This window comes from Pyrgilauda ruficollis, unplaced genomic scaffold, assembly GCF_017590135.1.
Source record: "Pyrgilauda ruficollis isolate IOZ18807 unplaced genomic scaffold, ASM1759013v1 scaffold23, whole genome shotgun sequence".
Taxonomy (NCBI): domain Eukaryota; kingdom Metazoa; phylum Chordata; class Aves; order Passeriformes; family Passeridae; genus Pyrgilauda; species Pyrgilauda ruficollis.
The window spans coordinates 1,941,326-1,960,314 of record NW_024522539.1 but is presented as its reverse complement, the minus strand read 5'-3'; the positions used below and the strand labels follow the sequence as shown (position 1 = coordinate 1,960,314).

At 44.9% G+C, this 18,989-nt stretch overlaps 2 protein-coding genes across 5 annotated transcripts; one reads left to right on the top strand and one right to left on the bottom strand.

Annotated features, from left to right (window-relative positions):
- Window positions 1–39: 39 nt before the first annotated feature.
- Window positions 40–6,743, bottom strand: SLC51B (solute carrier family 51 subunit beta). Its single transcript, XM_041469377.1, has 4 exons — window positions 2,507–6,743; window positions 1,758–1,898; window positions 1,238–1,328; window positions 40–498 (listed from the first exon to the last, which is right to left on the bottom strand). The coding sequence occupies exons 1-4, from the start codon at window positions 2,544–2,546 to the stop codon at window positions 279–281; spliced, it is 492 nt and encodes a 163-aa protein (XP_041325311.1). The 5' UTR covers window positions 2,547–6,743; the 3' UTR covers window positions 40–278.
- A 3,840-nt stretch (window positions 6,744–10,583) lies between these two features.
- Window positions 10,584–18,400, top strand: MTFMT (mitochondrial methionyl-tRNA formyltransferase). 4 transcript variants are annotated; one of them, XM_041469300.1, is made up of 10 exons: window positions 10,585–10,723; window positions 11,156–11,368; window positions 11,789–11,911; window positions 12,715–12,817; window positions 13,380–13,455; window positions 14,001–14,092; window positions 14,626–14,707; window positions 15,017–15,099; window positions 15,412–15,630; window positions 17,294–18,400. In XM_041469300.1, the coding sequence occupies exons 1-9, from the start codon at window positions 10,599–10,601 to the stop codon at window positions 15,610–15,612; spliced, it is 1,098 nt and encodes a 365-aa protein (XP_041325234.1). In that variant the 5' UTR covers window positions 10,585–10,598; the 3' UTR covers window positions 15,613–15,630; window positions 17,294–18,400. The 4 variants fall into 4 exon arrangements, with proteins under 4 accessions (XP_041325231.1, XP_041325234.1, XP_041325233.1 ...); XM_041469299.1 differs by lacking the exon at window positions 17,294–18,400 and adding an exon at window positions 16,561–16,712; XM_041469297.1 differs by lacking the exon at window positions 17,294–18,400 and having other exon boundaries at window positions 10,584–10,723; window positions 15,412–15,848.
- Window positions 18,401–18,989: the final 589 nt, after the last annotated feature.

Below are 18,989 nucleotides of genomic sequence, written 5' to 3'. Positions count from 1 at the left end.
CCACTTACTTCCCTGGCTCAGGTCAAACCTGTTTGCAGCACTTGAGAGAGGAGATGAAGCTGGCACTGGAGGGAAGGCTGGAAGCAGCCAGAGCAGGGGGGGAACACCAGCCAGGCAGGAGCTGAGCCCAGGGCCCCTCCTGCAGATGCAACTCTGCTGCTTTCTTGTTTCACACTTTTCTTTCTCCAGGCTAAACTGCATTTTTCAACTTGCACCCCTATGAATTGAGACATTCCAATACCTTCCTTAAGGCCTAAATGGGCTGACTCCAGCTGTCACTATATGGCCTCCTCAGACATCCCTCTGTACAGAGATGTGACAGTCCCGTCCTTCCACTGGACCATCACATCCCCTGATCTCTGGTCCTGGGGTCCTGGCTGCTGCTTCAGTGGCTCAGCCAGGCTGTATTCCTGCACAGGCATCAGGGCTTGCTTGGCATCGAGGTCAGCCTCCTGTGTGGTTTGTGCTGCTTCTCTGTTCACGAGGATCTTCCTTTTCCTGCAGGGAAGGCACAACAAGGACACACTGAGAGTGAAGCAGCAAGCCCAGCCCACGTCTGAGGGCACCAACCCTGGTGAGGGTCACAGCCATCAATTTACACCGTGTTCCTGGAACACGCTGCCAGCTGCTTGTGGGCAAACACAGGTGAGCTGTGCCAGGTAAGTGCTCTGAAGTGTTTGAGCACGCACAGCTGTGGGATTCCCACTTGGAGAGCACCCAGCTCCTGACGCCAGGAGCAGCACACAGCGAGCTCTCACTAGAGGGAGAGCGAGGCAGGCTCGCAGCGTTAGCTCTTCTCTGGTCTGAAGAGGCAGCTCTGACACAGTTCTGTTTTTGTGCCCTGGCAAACAGCGAGCTGCTCCTCAGCTGCGGGGTTGTGCAGCAACCGGGGAACTGTGTGGGGATGTGGAAGGGGAAAGGCTGGGAGTCCTGCTCCAGAGCCCCTGTACTTAGGAGAGAGCACCTCACACCACAGCTACCATCACTTCCCTCCCAGCAGCCCTGTGCAGACCTTTATTCGATCGCAGACCTTTATTTGATCAAAGTGACACAAAAGTGAGCAGGCATCAGGCAAGGTTTTATAACAAAAAATGGTTCAAAGGGAGTTTGTTCTTCTTTGCTCTTCTCCCCATCACTCAGGGCTTGTCCTGCCCTGCCAAACCTGTGTGTCTGTTTGCCTGGGAGGCTTTCAGGGCATCACCACCCACCAAAAGATTCTCAAATTTTCCCGTCTCACCTGTTTCGCACAATGTTAATGGTCAGAAGAACAAGACCCAAAATCATGGTCGCGAGGGACAGCGCAAGAACGGAGTAATTCCATGTTGAGGCTGAGGGAAAGCAGAGAGGCAGTGTTAGCAGGCACAGCACAGTGTGACCCATTGAGCCTGGCCAGGGGTTTTCTGAGGACACCCAAGATGCTCTGTCCTTGATTTTTGTGGCTTTGAAGTTGATCCCCATGACGCTGACCTGCTGCTATGTCAATCTGCTCCTTCCACCCTGCCAAAATCCAAAGAGACCTTTGCTCTCTTGGCAGGCTCTGCCTGGAAAGAGGCTGAACTCTGGAGACATTACCTCAGCAAAGCCTCCTGACTGTCTTCACCTATGGCCTGCTTATTCCAGAGGCAAGACTGAGGGTTTGTGTGGCTGGGGTTAATACCACTATCCTCTTCAGGGTAGTGCCCTCAGGCATCTCTGTTAGGCAAGAAAGTTAACAGCCAAGGACTGGGTCTCAGCCCAGGAACACCGATGGGACTTACGGTCTTCTCTGCGGAAGAACCAGAGCAGCTCCTCCAGCTGTTCCAGTTCCAAACCCAGTGGAAGGGTAACATTGCCTGCTGTGTGCTCGTCCACGCGTGTGCTGGCCAGGGTGGTTGGGAGGTACTTGTGCTCTGCCTCAGCTGTGGTGGAAAGAGAAAGATGCAATAGTCACTCACTGCAGCCCTTCAGACTGGAGGTGACCTTCCCCTTCACTCCCAGGGTTGCCCAGTGGAGAGTGTTTTTGGCTGCAGACCCCATTATGGTGAGGCAGCAGGGTTGCAAAGACTCCTGAATGCTGATAGGGCCTTCCTACATTCCCCACCTCCCACCACGGAGAGGCAGCTCCGTGTGCCACAATTCACCAAAGAGTTGCCTTGCCAAGACCAGTCCTGGAAATCTGACTCTGGACTGCAGTCCTCCAGCAAGAAATTCTTATTTATCAGGCTAGCTTGTATACACAGCTTGACTTTAGCATTTTTTATCATAAAAGCTTCAGTGTCTCTGCAAAGAAGCCAACATTTAAGTGTGGCCAACCCCAAGCACAGAATATACACACAGAATACAGATGGAAATGACACCCAGTTCTGGAACTGGGGTGCAACGTTTTCCTTGGCTCAGCCAGGTTGCTGTTGGTATATACTGAGGAAAATAGCCACACAGAAAGAAAGAAACTGTATTTCCAGGAGGTTAAGGTTTTTGCACATGTAACCTACATCACCCACACCATTATCCTTTAAGCCAAGACTACCTTGCAGCAGGAAAAATGGGATTATCCAGAAGAACTTCATATTTCTATATGCAGATGGGATGGATCACACCTTCACAGTATTTCTTCAGCGTGGAGATGACTGCAAAGACAGAGAAACTAAGGAGTTGAGAGAAAAACTGACTCCCCTCCCTACTCCAGCTCTCTTCAGAGAGGGGATCTCATGTACCTCAGCATCTGTTTGCTCCTGAGAATGTGAGTCTGACCTGCCAGGACAGGGTGCAGAAATCCCTGGACCACCAAGGTGACAGCAGAGGGGGTCTGGCACAGCATCTGCTGCCCGGGTTGGACCCCTTGCCAAGGTGAACCTGTACAGATGTGAGCTCAGCTGCTGTGAGCCAGCCCCTCCCCACCTAACAAAGCTTCCCTGCTTGCTCCCCTGCCATAATCCCTAGAGAACATATACTTTGCATGTGACTACCTATTGCCAACCCATGGATGGCAGAATATGGGTGTGGAGATGAGGAAGTGGAAGGCTGAGCTCCAAGAGGAGGCAAGGCTGGCTTGCCATTGAGGCTACGGTGTCTCCCATCCCTCAGGGAAACAGAAACTCCTCCTTGACCTTTAGTCCCTCATTTATTAATGGTATCAATCCAACTTTTATGGCTGCTTGTCCAAGTTAGCCCTGAGCACGAGTTCCTGGCTGTCCACTGTGAGGTGGTGAGATGTTGAGGTGGCTCTTCCCAGCCCACTGCTCACTGGCCATCACCCACTGGCAGGTCAGCGACACCACAACACACATGCATCCCTCAGACATTCTGGCCCCACAGGCCATTAATTATTATATGAAAACTTTTACAACAGTCTGATACTCCCAGCTTTTACCTGCCTTTGCTGTGTGGCCAGGTGCTGTCTGAAACTTGCTCCCAAGCATGGTCCACTGTGCCAGGCGTGTCAACAGCACTGCTGCTGACTCCTCAGGGAAGCATTTGTCCCGTCGGTTATAGACCTAATGATTGCTACTATTTTCCCCCCCATTCTCAATGTCTTCACAATTCAAAGTTCACATTTTATTGCTAACCAGGCATGCAGGCTTACTCCCTGCTGCCAGAAAACCACCTGCTAGCAATTCTTAGAGGAAGGGACTCTCAAGTATGTGGTCCACTTTGTATTTCAGAAAATACGGGTAAAGCTGCTCCCTGCAGTTACGTGTGCCAATTACCCTTCCATCCAGGTAACCTTTAGCTTATTCACATGGATCACCCCTCACAAAGGAGGAAATAAGGCCTTGGGCCAATGAAAATAAGTTACAAGTCAGCTACACCCTAATAAGAAGTGGCACTTGAATGTGTTAAATCTTGCTGTGCAAGGCTTCTGGGTAATCATTTGCTCAAAGAGGAATATTTGACAAGCATGTTGCTGATTTTCCCCTAAGGTGTTTCATAAGCTGTGGGCTACCTCCTGGTGTCTATGCACAGCAGGGATGCTGGAAAGCTGCTGGAACTACTTGGCTAGTTCATCAAGTATTGACCAGCAGCCAAATCTCCCCAGACATTGGAGGCCAGAACTTTGTGGGTAAAACACAGCAGCAGAATGGACCCTTATTGTGCATTAACAGGACATTTAGGTAAAAGACTTTAAGAGACTCTTCTGTTATTTTACAGATCTTTTACATCTAAATCACATTAACAAAATTAGTTTCACTCATCAAAGCTACAAACCAAAGTGTTGTCGGGTCAGTGTGTCTACTCCAGCGGAGTCTGGGAAGAATTCTGCCTAAACCACCAATTCCCCCGGTAAGGAAACAGTGACTCCCACCGTTGGGCTGGACATGCTCTGAGGAGTTTGGATCTTCCAGCCTGGAAGAGATTGTTAAAGGCATCTCCTCCAGCCTCCCACATACAGCTGCTCTGCCCTGGTGCCCAACGTGGGCACACACTGCTCCACTGTCCAGAGCAGCTGGACAGCGTGGGGGATGTTCCTCCCCATTGCTCCCCTGCCTGCACAACTCAGCAGTGACTCTGGGGGCTGATGGACAGGGATGAGCCCTTAGATCCAGGCCTCTGAAACTCCCATGCACTCTGCTCTCCTCTCCCTCTGAAGGCACCCAAGACCCTTTTTAGGTTGCTTCCCAGCTTGGGTACAACAGGGGAAGCTCAAATGAGAGAGAGCTCATGCATTTTCTGCTCGTATGGAAGGAGGCAGAAAGAACAAAGAGGCCAGTGCCTCTCAAGAAACATTTTACCTGTGTTATTTTGAGTTTATATTGACTCCTGAACGTCTTTGTAATTTCTTTCTTCTTGCAAATGGGATTTTACATCAAAAGCTGCAAAATCTGTACAGTATTATGTATTTCAGGAACAAAGAGTCACACAACAATGCTATTTTAAATCCTCCTGTGGATCTGTGGACTTTGCTAGCATTCAATGAAATCTCAAGATATTACAGGAAATGTCAAGGGACTGCTTTTTGCTCTATGCATTGATCCCAGCACTTAAATGGTAAAAACCTTTCTCATAATGGAAGCCCTTGAAGATCTGAGACATATCACATGCAGAAGGCAGAGCTGAGGGACTGGTGCTCTAAAGGTTGGCATAATCCAGCAAGGGAGCTGTGCCATGTGGGAACATAGGGACACACACATCCACAGCTGCACGTGGACTCTTTCAAGCCAGGGCACAGAACGTGGTGCTGTGAATCCACCCTGTGCTTGGCTCTTGTCAGCTCTGATATTCACAGTTGTTCATCAAGACACATTTTGCCCTCATTCTGCAAATGAGAAGTCCTTAGATACGTATTCTACTGGTTTAAGTAAAGATGTGGGGAAATCTTTTGGAAAGACCATCAAGTACAGCTTCTGTTGAGATGATAATGTCCCTCTGGGCTCCATATTCACAACTCACTACATAGTTTGGGACAATGCATTTAGAACACCTCAGTCTTTTTAAATCAGTCTCCTCTTGTCATCCAGATTCCCTCTTTGATGGTTGTCCTATCTTAGCAGATTGCGTTAAAATGGGTCTGTTATTTCAAACACAGTAATAAAGCGGGATGTCCTGTCTTTGGGATTCATAGAGGATATATATACAATGTCACACCACAGACATGCAAATGGATGATATGGTTTATAAAGGTACATTAAGGTCTGAGCACCATTAAGGAACACAAGGAATTGTTTAATATTTAAAATATTAAGGCAAGAAAGTAGTCTGTGCTATTTTTTAACCTCTGTAAAGCAAAAAGCTAAAGAGAAAATCTAAGTTATATTACACATTTTCCTTTGACTGCTTTAATATGCAGGAGTTACCTCAGCCTGCTTCTTACCCGCCACTCAGACAATCTCTCCTTAAAAAGTCTGCCTTCACTTAAAATTTCCAAGGATTCCAGCTTTCTAACTGGAATAAATAAACAAGCCTTTCTTTACAGATAGCTATAAATTAACCCAGCAGCCAGTACAGCAGGAATGCCCCTTAATCTCTGCTAACTCACCAGAAACGTGGAGTTCCCAGCAGGGAGGAAGCTACATTTCTTCTTTAAGCCCTGTCATCCGAAGACATCTCCTCCGAGCAGCGTGGCAATACCAGGCTCCCTGTGCTCCTGCTCTGGGTATGCCACGAGCTGTGATTCACTCTGCTCCTGAGTCATGTGTGAAGGCCAGTTCAACAGGTGAGGTACACTCCAGCCCCTGAAAAAACACACCTCTTTAGTGGGACCATTTACAGCACGAGGTGAATGACCTTTTGCCAAAGAATGAGCTGTAGCAACTTCCAGTTTGTTTGCTCAAGTTATTGGCATAATCAGTATTAAAAGAGCATGCTGAGTAGAATGACACTCAGCAATAAGTTACCCTTCAGTTAAAATAAATGATAATGTTCACTCTGCTTGGCTCAGTCCTCATTGCATACAGGAAACATGTTCTGATAAAGCACATGTAATCCTTTCTCTTTTTTCTTATTTTTTTTTTTCAATGAATGGCCATTCTAAGGCTGTCAGAGCATCTGACCAGAGCAAACAACTTTGCAGGCAAAGCTTGAAGCACCAGTCAGGTTTTGCCATCCCACTTTCACAGGTACTGGTAATGCCTGCCTAAGTCAGTAGTCTGTAAGAGGCTTTGCAGACTGATGTGCTACTTTTTGTGACAGCCACATTGGGAAAGGAGGATTCCTCCCCCCAAACCACCTGATTCATGGATGGAGCTGCTCACTGCAAAGCAAGAGAGATGCATCTCACCAATGGGCTTGGGACACACAGCTAGCTCTGGTTAGCTCCAGCTGAGCTGCAGATGGTAGGTGTAGTATCCGTATGTTTGTCCTGTTCTTGGTGGTTTTCAGCTTGAAATAAAGCGCTCAAGGCCATGTTTGACAGGGCTTGGAGCAATCTGGTCTAGTGGTAGGCATCCCTGCCCTTGGCAAGGGTATTGGAATGAGATGATTTTTATGGTCCCTTCCAACCTAGGCAATCCTAGGATTCTATGATCTTTGGCATTGAAGCTTTGTTCAATGTTAATTGTTAATTGTGATTAATCCTTTGAATCCCATCTCACATCCAGAGTTTCCCTGGGCAGCCCCTGTGAAATATCACCCAGCAGACGTGTGCTCCCCAAACAGAGATGTTTCACTGCTCAGCCTCAGCCTGGCAGCGATCAGATGGGAGCTCAGAAATGCATCCCCCAGGAAACCAGAGCTGCTCCCTGCTGCTGGAGCCGTGTCCAGCCAGGACATCCCACCACATGGTAAATTGTGCTGTCTTTCCTTTTCAATCCCAGCTGGATGCTTTGATGTATATATCCAGGGTCAGGATGCAGGTAGGTGGCTGAGATATGTTTAGGACTCAGCATGACGTACATGGAAATAAAACCAGTTCCCCACTGGTCAGAGCTGGCTCTTGTGCCCAGTAATCCTCTCCTTTTCCAGAGAACCACAAACATGCTCAGGAGTGCTCCTCTCCAGCGAGGGTGTATTTGATTCTGTGTCTCTCCTGACAACACTGGCACCGGTTAATGCGAGATATCTTTACTTCTTGGAGACACTTTCAGCGTCTTTGGCCAGGAAGCAAAGTGGAGATAAGATCTGGTTTCTGTTCTGTTTCCTCCTTGGATTTATCTTCACTATTCTTGGGAAGAATTTGTCTGACCTTGGTGTTTTAATTTTGCTTATCTTTTTTGATCCCTTCAGTGTCTTTGACCTGAAATGCCTGGTTACAGAATAACTAAACATTCAGGGTTGTAGGTTTTTTTTCTTTCCATGTACAAAAGCAGAGTTCAAATGCAGCAGGAAAGCCAGATTTTTTTTTAATTTTTATTTTTGTGAAACAATCAGATAGTTGCTTTCATTCTGAAAAAATTTATATCAAAATAAATCTTCAGTTAAAATTCACGAACACTACGTCAAAGGCATAATAATGAATAACAGCCATAATGTGTTTGAAATGTGCTGTCATAGCAGAGCCAAGGATGAATTACGTGGGAGCAAGTGTACTGGAGGGAATTTAAGTCCACTTCAAAAACTCACTGCAAATGAAACTTTAATCAGTTTGTGCATATGTCTGGCAAAAGCTCAGCGTGGAGTTACAGCATTTCCAGGAGCTTTAACTACAGCCAGAAGTGAGAATCCATCTCTGGCTTAAGTCCTGGAAGAACAGCAGGTGAAACTCAACACACGGTGTCAATGACATGTTCAGTGCCTGGATCTGATACCTGGGAATTAACACTGAGCAGCAGCTGGATTCTGGGTTCAAGCTCACAACTTTTGTGCAATCCAGACATACATGTTCATCCCTGGCCTTTCTGAAGTGGTGGTGACAAATCCAGGGCTTCACCCAAGACCTCAGAGAACTGGTATTTGCGGTCACCACACAGGACATCTCCTTCCAGCCTTTCTTCCAGCAATCGCCCTCACTGCCTCTGGAAACCATGAGTATTTTTCAGCATCTGAGATAAGATGAGGTCAAATTTTTCACCATCTGAGATAAGGCCTGAAATCACACTCTGTGCTGAACAGTGCTCCTCGCATTTGGGGCCTGACAGCCATGAGTGTCTGTAATCACTTAGTAATTGTGCAATGACGAATTGTTCCCTGTTTATGATAAGTCAGACCGTTCACGTTCCCTTCTTTCCAAGCCACCTTCCAACATGAACCATGGTGGGAGCTTTAATCTCTTCTCAAGCACAACCCATTCCTTCATCCTTGCTAGCTTCTTGTTTATATTTTAATTTATTTTTACTACAACCTTTCATTTATGCACTAAGATGAGGTGACCAGAGTTGACGTGTACTGCCTGTGACTAAACAAAGTATTTTCATGGGACTCCCCAGCTAATAGAGAATTGTAAAGTTTTTTGAGCATTTGATTTTTTCATACTGATTAGGAATTTACCTCAGTATTAGGTAGCATATTCTCCTTTTCTCAGGGTGCAGGAATGTAAGCACCCCAGTTAGGATGGTCTGACTTTTTTTATTTTTTTACCTGTAACAGCAATTTTTCATTCTCTTCTCCTTATTACCACCACAGGAGACAATGGCATCTTCAGTGTCTGAGAGAAGAAAACCCTAATGATGGGCAAATAGACATGAAAAAGGAAGGAATATATACAGCACTGCTTAGTGCAGCACAAAATTTCACTTTTTTAATTGATCCTTCCCTAATGTATCCAACATAAAACTCTGCTATCCATTTTCCAAGTAATTTACATATTTCCACAGGCATATAGGATATTTACAGATTCTCACACTCCATGCCGCAGAAATTCCTAGTGTCAAAGATTGTAGGACAGACTGTGATTTAGATGTGCAGGGAATTTGTGTATGTGATTTACATTAAAAACTACACAAATAATCCATCTTCCCATGGGGGGAAAGAATGTACTTAGCAGAATGATAAAATATTTCCATACTTACGTTATGGGAGGAGACAGTTCTTTAAGTGGTGATTCTGACCCCATGGTTTACAAGAAAACATTCTTTGAGTTACTGTCACTGTTAAAACGAAGCTGTCCGTGGAGTCAGAAACTGAACTCTTGTTTTTCAAATGCTGTCAGAGCCAGATCAGTGGCTTTGGGGTCAACGCCCCTTTCAGTCCCTGATGTTTTTCTGCATTATCTTTGCACTGAGGCAGCATGGACAATTCCTGGTCAGGGTGACACCACTCAGCAGCACCGACGCTGTGGGGCTGGAGCCATCGGTAGCACAGACCCTGATGGCTTCCACCACCCCACGCCAAGATCACGGAATTGTTAAGGTTGGAAGGGATCTCTGGAGATCACCCAGTCCAGCCCCCTACCAAGGCAGGGTCATGTGGAGCATGGACACAGCTGGACGTGTCCAGGTGGGTTTGGAACATTTCCAGAGAGGGAGACTCCACACCCTCTCTGGGCAGCTGTCCCAGTGCTCTGCCACACTCAACATAAAGATCTTCGTGGTGAGATGGAACTTCTTGTTTTAATTTATGGATGCTGTTCCTCATCCTGTTGCTGAGACCACCCAAAAGACCCTTGCACTAGCATCTTAGCACGCTGGGAGATATTTTTATGCATTAATGAGATCCCCTGTCAGTCTTCTCCAGGCTAACCCCAATATGAAGGCACTGTGCTCTTGGAGAGTGTCCAAAGGAGGCCACGAGGATGGGGAAGGGTGTGGAAGGGAAGCTGTGTGAGGAGTGATGGGGGCACTTGTTTTGTCCCGCCTGGAAGAGACTGAGAGACCTCACTGTGCTCTTCAACCTCCTCCCGAGGGACAGCAGAGGGGCAGACACTGCTCTCTTCCCTCTCGTGACCAGTGACAGCACCCGAGGGAACGACATAAAGATGAGCCAGGGGAGATTTAGGCTGGATGTCAGGAGAAGGTTTTCAGAGGGTGGCTGGCCACTGGAAGGGGCTCCCCAAGGAATGGTCACGGCCCCAAGGCTGCCAGAGCTCAAGAAGCGTTCGGACAACGCTCTGAGGCACCGGATGGGATTATTGGGGTGTCCTGCGCAGGGCTATAGGTTGGATTCAATGATCCTTTTGGGTGCCTTCCAACTCAGGTTCGCCGATAATTCCATCATTTTATGACTACGGCGGCGCCGCCTCAGCCCTCAGGGCGGCCCCGCCGCCGGGCGGGTCCCGCTGCGTCATCGCCGCGCGCGGCGGCAGCCCCGCGATGCGGGCCCGGGTGCTGCGCGCCGGGCGCGAGGCCGTGAGGGCGGCGGGGCCGCCATGGCGGGTCCTGTTCTTCGGCACCGACCGCTTCGCCGTGAGCACCCTGCGAGCCCTGCGGGCCGCCGGGTACCGCCCGGGCACGGGGCAGAGGGGTCTGAGCGGAGACGGGGCCGGGAGAGAGGGGCAGAGGGGACACGGGAGACGGGGACGTGAGGGAGGAGCCTGAGGGAGGAGATGGACCCTGAGGGGAGCGGAGCCTAAAGGGACACGGCAGGGGCAGGGGAGGGTGAGAGAGGGGTGGGCACCGAGGGATGGGAGATGAGGGCTGGTGATGAGGCTCAGAGGTTATTGAGGGATGAGGTGGAGTCGCGCGGGAGGGACCGTGGGTTGGGCAGGGAGGATGGCAGAGAAGGGAGGGGGAAGGAGCCTGAGCGTGGGACAGGGACCGGGATCATGGAGACTGAGGGAATTGGCACGGGGGCACAGCGAGGGGTGGAGGTGACCCAGCCCTCGCCTCAGTCTGCCTGCACGACGCCTTCAACACGTTGTCCACCCCAGGGAGCCCAGCGAGGAGTCGCTCGTGTCCCGGCTGGAGGTGGTGACCCTGCCCTCCCGGCTGCCCAGGGACCTGCCCGTCAGGAGCTGCGCCAGGGAGCTCCAGCTGCCCGTGCACGAGTGGCCGCACACGGGACCCGTGGGGCAGTTTGATGTGGGTGTGGTGGCATCTTTTGGACGTCTTCTAAGCGAGGAGCTCATTCTGCAGTTCCCATAGTAAGTGTGTGGACAGGACATCTGTCACTGCTTTGTTGGCAAAGCTGCACTCTCGTTTTGGGGCAGCATCTGTGACTTGCAGTAGGTGAGGTCAGCTTGCCTGGGTTGATATGCTTAGCCTGAGCCTTATTGCTGTCATGGTGAAATTCGGTGTTCTTTGACACATGGGTGTAAATTTACGCAAATATCCAGCAGAATGTTTGCCTTTATTCCTCACATCTCTTTCTGTGTTCGCTGAGAAACTGAGAAGTTTATATAGTGTGAATTTTCCTTCAAGTGCATATTTAAGCCAGTAACACATGAGAAGGTTTGAGCAGATAGTAATTTCACGAAATCTGTGTTGCACTCCATTTATGTACGTTTCCACACATTTTACGTGTGTTACCACTCCTATTCTAACTTGTGAATATTTAATTCCAGTGGTGTGCTGAATGTCCATCCCAGCTGTCTCCCACGATGGCGTGGTCCTGCACCCATAGTCCACACAGTGCTTCATGGTGATAAGGTGACTGGGGTGACAATTATGGAAATAAGACCAAAAAGGTAGGTTTGGTGTCCTTTCCAGACGACTCACTGTTGCTGTTGCCTCTCAGGGCTTTAAATAATCACTGCTGAAGTAATCATTTAACTCATTCTACATAGCCACATTTTTTTTAATGTATGTGGTTAATTTTAAAGTTTGAAACACTTTATAATGTTCATCTAAGTATATGAGATTTGCCACAATTACAGTATTTTAATAAGTGTGTAATTTGCACTCCAGGCCTGTTCTCTAATTCTTAGCATTAACACAGGGAACAGACAGAGAACAGTCACACAGTTTTATCAGTAGGCTTGGTATGACAGGACAGAAAAGATCTGCTTTTCAAACTTCAGAGTCACCTGTAACGTCCTGTAAGTGGACAGAAGACAAGAAATTGCCTGACCAGGCATGAGGAAGATATGTTTTGGTTTCAGCCCAAGCTCTGCCTTAAAAGGCTTGTGAAAGGACATTATTCTGATTACCTTTTCTTTCTTAGATGCTTGTCTAATAATAGATTTCAGGAAGGTGTGAAACTTGAGTATTTCAGGTTGTTTCTTCTGAGATCTCATGTTCTGAACTGTAAATTGTGTGTTCATGTCAGTCTCAGCTTGCTGAGGAGAATCTTGGTGCCAAGATTGGTATTCTCTTCCTTGTGTTGTCTTGTGAACCAAACATTTGATAACATGAAATGACATCTGAAAAATAGTTTTAGAGGGGATAAAAAAGGATAATTATTAACTGAATTAATGCATTGAATGCAGCCTTTTGAACTGCTAATTAGCTTCAGCTTCTCCAGTAAGGTTGTATGTTTTCTACCTTGCAGGTTTGATGTAGGTCCAATTATTAAGCAAGAAGAGGTGGCTGTTCCTCCCCGCTGTACGGCACAGGAGCTGGAAGGGATGTTGGCAAAGATGGGTGCAAGCATGGTAAAGTCCTGCCAGCTGTGTCACTTCTGACTGGTACTTTGCTTTTAACATGCAGTTCTGTGCAAACAGAATTCTTGCTAATCTTGTTCTGAGCTGGCTCCAAGTTTAGGAGGAGGATGGTGTGAAACTTGGTGTTTGTGAGCACTTTGCTGTGCTAGGAGGAGAGCTCAGTGGTCTGTGATCTGGCATCAGTGTCCATCCCACGTGTTGCTGTTGTGTTTCTGTTCAGTGAAGAACCCAAATGCTGTTTGTGGAAACAGTGCAGGTTCTTTCTTTTAAATGAATATCTGCTTTTTTATTTTAATCGTCAGCTTTTGTTCTTTTCTGGGACTAATATCAGAGATGAGATCATCCATAAAACAAACCTGTGTTTTTTTGTTGTGATTCAGTGGGAAGATGTCTTTACTGTCTCTGTGTCAAGGATACGCATTTTCTGAATATACTGAGGCAATTTTCTAAAAGCTCACAGGACAGTTTCACTGTTGAAAAATTGAGTTTTACTTTGTTTATTATTGATTAAACTTAGCTTGACTAATACTCTGTATAAAATTTAATTTTGCAGCTGTTAGCAGTTTTGAAGAACTTGCCTGAAAGTTTAAAAAATAAAAAAGAGCAGCCAAAAGACGGAGTAACGTTTGGTAGGTACAAATTGTTTTTAATGTGACTTGTTCATTTTTTCCTTTATCAGCAGGAAAGTGAAAGTTTCCTGCCATGCTGGGTTGTATTTTTTTAGATTAATTTCTCAATATGCTCTCTTCACTGCCTTCTCTGGCTTAAAAAAGTCATACAGGAGAAAAATGCTTCAGAATTCTTCAGACTTAGTACATTAATTTTTTTCCAGTTATTTGTACAACATCAAAATCACTATTGATGTCACAAGATCTGAGTTCATTATTCTTCATTGTTGTAATGCAGACAGAAGGGTTAGAACTGTACTTATAAGCATGATACAAGTTTGCAGTGCAATGGGTAAGTAAAGAGAACAGCTGAGAATAAAAAAATAATCCAAACTGAGGTTTTTACAAAATCTTTTCTCCAGTTTTTGTCTGAGGTACCTTGGCTGGATAATAGACTCACTATTGGTCAGGAAAAACTGAGGTCTAAAATAGGATAAGTAGTACAGCTGTTTGCTAAAAGATGCAAAGCAAAATAAGAAGTCTTCTAATTTCTCTTTTCCCCACAGCTCCTAAAATCTCTATAGCGAAGAGTTGTATAAAATGGGAAGAGCAAACAGCTGCACAAATAATTAAACTGCATCGTGCAATAGGAAGTATGGTGAGACTGGATTTTTTGGAACCCTTTTCTGTCCTATAGCATGGCTGAGTTTGGTGTAGATATTTTAACGAATCACTATACCTCATTTTTAGTTATTTTAGCCTCTGTAATCTTGCATGTGTTCTAAAATCCTGGTAGTTTGTCATTAGAGGTGGAATTAATGTGCAGGAGAATTTTTGTGGGCTTGATCCCAAGTGTAAAATCAGCTCAAAAATTTTATATTTTTTTGCTAGCTCTGAGATTTTCCCTCAGAGGAGGTTTGGAATGTTACAGTGACATCTCTGCATGGCAGTAAACAGTGCAGACAGCCACAGTGAAGAGCTGTTGTAGCTCATTGCTTAACTCATTTCTGCATAGGCTAATGGTTTGAGTTGAGGAAGGGTAAGGAAAACTAAGTCTGATAAGGAAGATCTCTTATCTAGACATACAGCTAAGTTGTCCCTTAATGTTGTTATCACAGGTATTTTACCTAAGGAAAAAATAGCTTGGAAATGTGAAAATATTCTGAATGTGTCTTCTGTTTCTGTTTTCAGTTTCCTTTGCAGACACTCTGGAAGGGTACTACCATTAAACTCCTGGATTTTGTGGAAGTGGATAATATCCCTGATTTTTCTGGTATTTACTCTTAAATTATTAAAATTTTTAAACCATTTTCTTTAAGAATCTGAGTACCATGTGGGCCAAGGTGTGTGACTGATCAGGGCTTAGTGAGTGTTCATGGATCAGATATGGAGTAGTGCCAGAGAATGACTGTTCTGACTGTTTCTGTTCATTTGGTTATAATAAAACACAGAATACAATAAAATGTTTTTCAGCAAAATAGTGACTCAAGATGATTATCATGCTTCAAAGGAACAGAAGTGTTTCAAACCTTTTCTGTACTTTTTGGCATAAAAATGCAGGATGATCTTTCTTTGCTTTTAGATCAAATACAAAATGACTGTGAAATTGTTCCTGGTTCAGTGCTGTTCCATAAAACGTCCCAAACATTGATGGCTCGCTGCAAGGTAGGCTTTCCCTACTTGTTTTACATTCACTGCCCTAAAGATGAGTTTTTTAGTATTTGTGTGGTGTGTAACTTTTGTCTTAATTGTCCACCGTTAGTCTTTGTACTAGTTTAGATCAGCACCAAATGTTTTATTTGATACCTTAAACTTTTAATTTCCATTAACAGTCTTGGCACATTTGCAAGCAAGAATTCGACTTGTTAGCCTGTTAACATTAAATAAAATGTATTCTGTAAGCCAGCCTATGGGAGCTAAAGATAGTTTAAACATGGAAGGAGCTTACTGCCTTTTTTTGCTTGTTTTTATTTTTAGGAAGGCTGGGTTGGAATCAAAACAGTTGTTTTAAAGAAGAAGCTTACAGCAGTTGACTTCTACAATGGATATATGCACTCTTGGTTCCAGCAGAATCCAAGAACAGTTCATCAGGAATGCAGATTTCAAACACTCAAACTTAGCATGGCAAAAAAGACTCTGAAAGAGAGGGGAATATTGGCACAGGATATAAAGCAATAAATGTATTTTTCAATGTCTGTAAGTTCATATAAAATATTTCAAGCCCGCCTATAACATTCAACTTAATTAAGGGATTTCTTCCCATGGTGTTTGATCTGATTGTCATCTACATGTTTTCATGGTGGCTTCCTGAAGATACTTCTTCTTTTTCCCCACTAAGGAAGAGCATCTCCATGAGTGCTGTAGATATTGAATAAATCCCTGTTTCCACTGTTGAGAAATAAATTTATTTTTATACTACATTTTCAGGGTTTTTTTGAGGACTTTGGTGTAATTTTCTTCAGGCATAAGTTTTGGACAATTACTTTAATCTGGAAATACTAAAATCCAGTGAGCTTTTTTAATGCTTACCGAGACTTAGACTGTCTAGTTTGATATTCTTGTGGAGCCTAAAATTCTCTTTGTATCCCTGCATTGAGGTGACTAACTTAGCTGGAAACATAAGTATCTTTCCCTGTCCATCATGATTTTCTTCCTTCCCCTTTCTGTTTTCATGTCCTGAGATACATCCCCTTTGTATTTTTGTGCCCTCTATCCAGAAAATTTGTGTTCAGCTGTTTCACTTTCTGATGGGAGAGGTTTTTACCTGATGAGTTGTTAATCTATTCCAAGATTTTCCTCAATCTGTCTTTGCTTAATGGCCTATACAAGGAGTAGTTCATGTCAAGAACCCCAAAACTTGTGATTCTTACACTTTATTTTCTTAAAAGAGGTAATTTAGCACTGAGCATAACAGCAGAGCAAAGACTGGCCATATCTTAGAGCTGTTGTAATATTTGCTAACTTTTTCCTGCTTTTTGTGAGTTCTACTGAAGTAAAAGCAAAAAATCTAGAAAAATGTGTCATATCACAAGGATTGAAATGTTTCTGAAGAAGCATCTGTTAAAGCAGCTGCTGCAGTATTTTTCTTCTACTGCCATTAGACCATCAATTAATTGCCTCTGACAGGTTTTCCAAAACACATGGTCCTCCAAGAAATCCAAGCCTATGAATCAGAGTCAAAAATTGGAAACAACAGCAAGGTGGAAGTCAGGCTCCTGTAGAGAATTCCTGTTGTTCCTGACCGCAGACTCAGTGCAGTTTGTGCTGCAGAAATTCTAAATCTGGCAAGTTTGCTTCCAAGAAAATTATGTATTTTTGTGTTTTGCTCCCTGCTACCTTTTGCAAGTGCAAGTTGTGGAGTCGCTTTGTTTTTATTCTGCTCAGATCAGTCTGGAAATGTTAGTAACTGCTTTATGCCAATAGAAGGGTGGGTGGGTCAGTGAGTTTTCTGTGGGTTTGTGGGGTTGGTGGGTGGTTTGGAGAGTTTCCTGGGGCTTGCTACCTCTCTGTATGGCAAAACCCCACCACCACAATTTAGAGACAATTTTGAGCACTAATGATAGAGTTTTGGACTTAAATGTTTTAGTTTACTGGGACTCAACAATTTCAGTGTTTCAGGATCCAACTTTTCAGATGTTCCAGTTCCTTAGGCACTAGAAAATTAGTTCTTGTTCATTATAACCTGAGCAAAGTGAACAGTGAAGCATGACTCCCACAGAAAGAATACAGTGAAAAAAGTTCAGGCAAAATAGTCCAGGTTAAAGGCTTTTAGATAACCAAACTGTTAAATCAATAGCTTCTTCCTAGCAGTGACATGAGGAAAACTCTTTTAACTCCTTTGTGTATCTCTCATCCTCAGTTTTAGGTCATGTCCGGTGTGAGACCTATTGCTGGCAGACAATAATCTGGCTCTCACTAAAGCATAAAGCAACAGGAAGAGTTTGCCTGTGTTTTTGGGAAGTTCGAGGTGGCATGTGCCCAGAATCCCTGTAGATGGAGCTCGCTGCATCCCTTTTGGGTGAAAACCAAGGACAGCTGGACAGAAGATGGTGAAAATCTGGTACAGAACGCCTTCAGTTAGTTGTTTAATAGTGAATAATGTCTAAACCATATTTCAGCCAGGATCCCATGTACTTGTAACTTAATCTTTTGATCTGTGCAGAGTTTGCTGTAAGGCTTCTTTTGCTTTCTGTGTGAGAGGTTATAAAAGATTAGACCATTCTGAGTTGTGTAATGTCCTAGCTCTGAATATGCACAACTTTACCCAAGTCATTTTATGGAGCAAAAGAAGGTAAGATTAATTTATTTTTTTATGGAGAAAGTCTTTGGCATGCTATTTTTGGCATGGTAGAGAAGTTTTAAATGGAATTGGTGTTCCCCAGGCAGCTGTTAGCCAAAATGTCTCTTTGGAAACTTTGCTTTCACCTGGCTCTGCAGGGATTTAACTCAGTAAAGTAATGAAAATCTGATTATTTTTGCAGACAAAACAAAAATGGGGCATTCACTGATGAAGTGTGGAATAGCATGTCAGGGTTGACTGGAACACAGACACAGTGATTTGATCCCCAGTACCACTGATGAGGTTGAGTACAGCTACCCTGGCCATTAGAACAGGATCGTAGCGAAATAAAACAGTTGTCCTCCTCTCAGAGGAGAGAGGGAAAGCAACTGAGGTATTCACAGACCCAATGTCCACTGTAGCTCAGTTTAACATCACTGGGACCAAATTACTGGCAGAACTGCAACATACTTGGGCACCAGAAGGGCTCTGGTGTTGGATAGGGATGATTTCATCATGGATTTCAAATAAATGTTAGTAGAGAGAGTGATATTTCCTAGGGTGCTGGTGACTCACAATTAGATGCATCTGTTTCATGTTCCGCAACCTTACTACTCCCCCTGCTTCCTAGGAAACCTCTTTATTCCTGTTTTCTGAATACATTACAAATAAATAAAAAGTGTAAGTGACTAATCAGAGAAGTACTTGAGCCTTTTTATAAAGTTGTTTGCAAAATCTCCCAATAATTTGCTGGTTGAGGCCAGACAAGAATATCTCTCCTTTTGTTTATCCTATCTGCTAGTGTCCTGATAGCTTCTGGGAAGCAATAGTTTCCTTCAAAAACAGGAGGGATAGGTCACTGGATTTATCTGTGGATTGGAAACTAAGTGACCTTAATGGGAGATGCTTTGCTATTAGCCACAAACCTGCCGATGTTTAGGAGCCAGGTCTCCTTCTTCAGCCTGTTCCTCAAGGTTGGTGGTCCAAAGGCTAAGGCCAAGGGAGGAGCTGAGTCCCAGCCTTCCTGCATTCCTCCAGCTGATGCTCTCTGGTCTGTGGGAGTGTGCATTGGGTCTCAGGCTGCAGAAAGGACACTGCCATACACCGACCATAAACACAAGCTGGAGGAGTCAGAACTGACATGGAACTGTAGCATAAAATTTGTGTGAGTAGCAGATGCGAGGACCCTGCTGTAGCTTTGCTCCTGTATAAACTTTTCTTCATGTATTTGGGATGGTGGCTCATCAGTAATGGTGAAGTGTTAGCACGGAGTTGT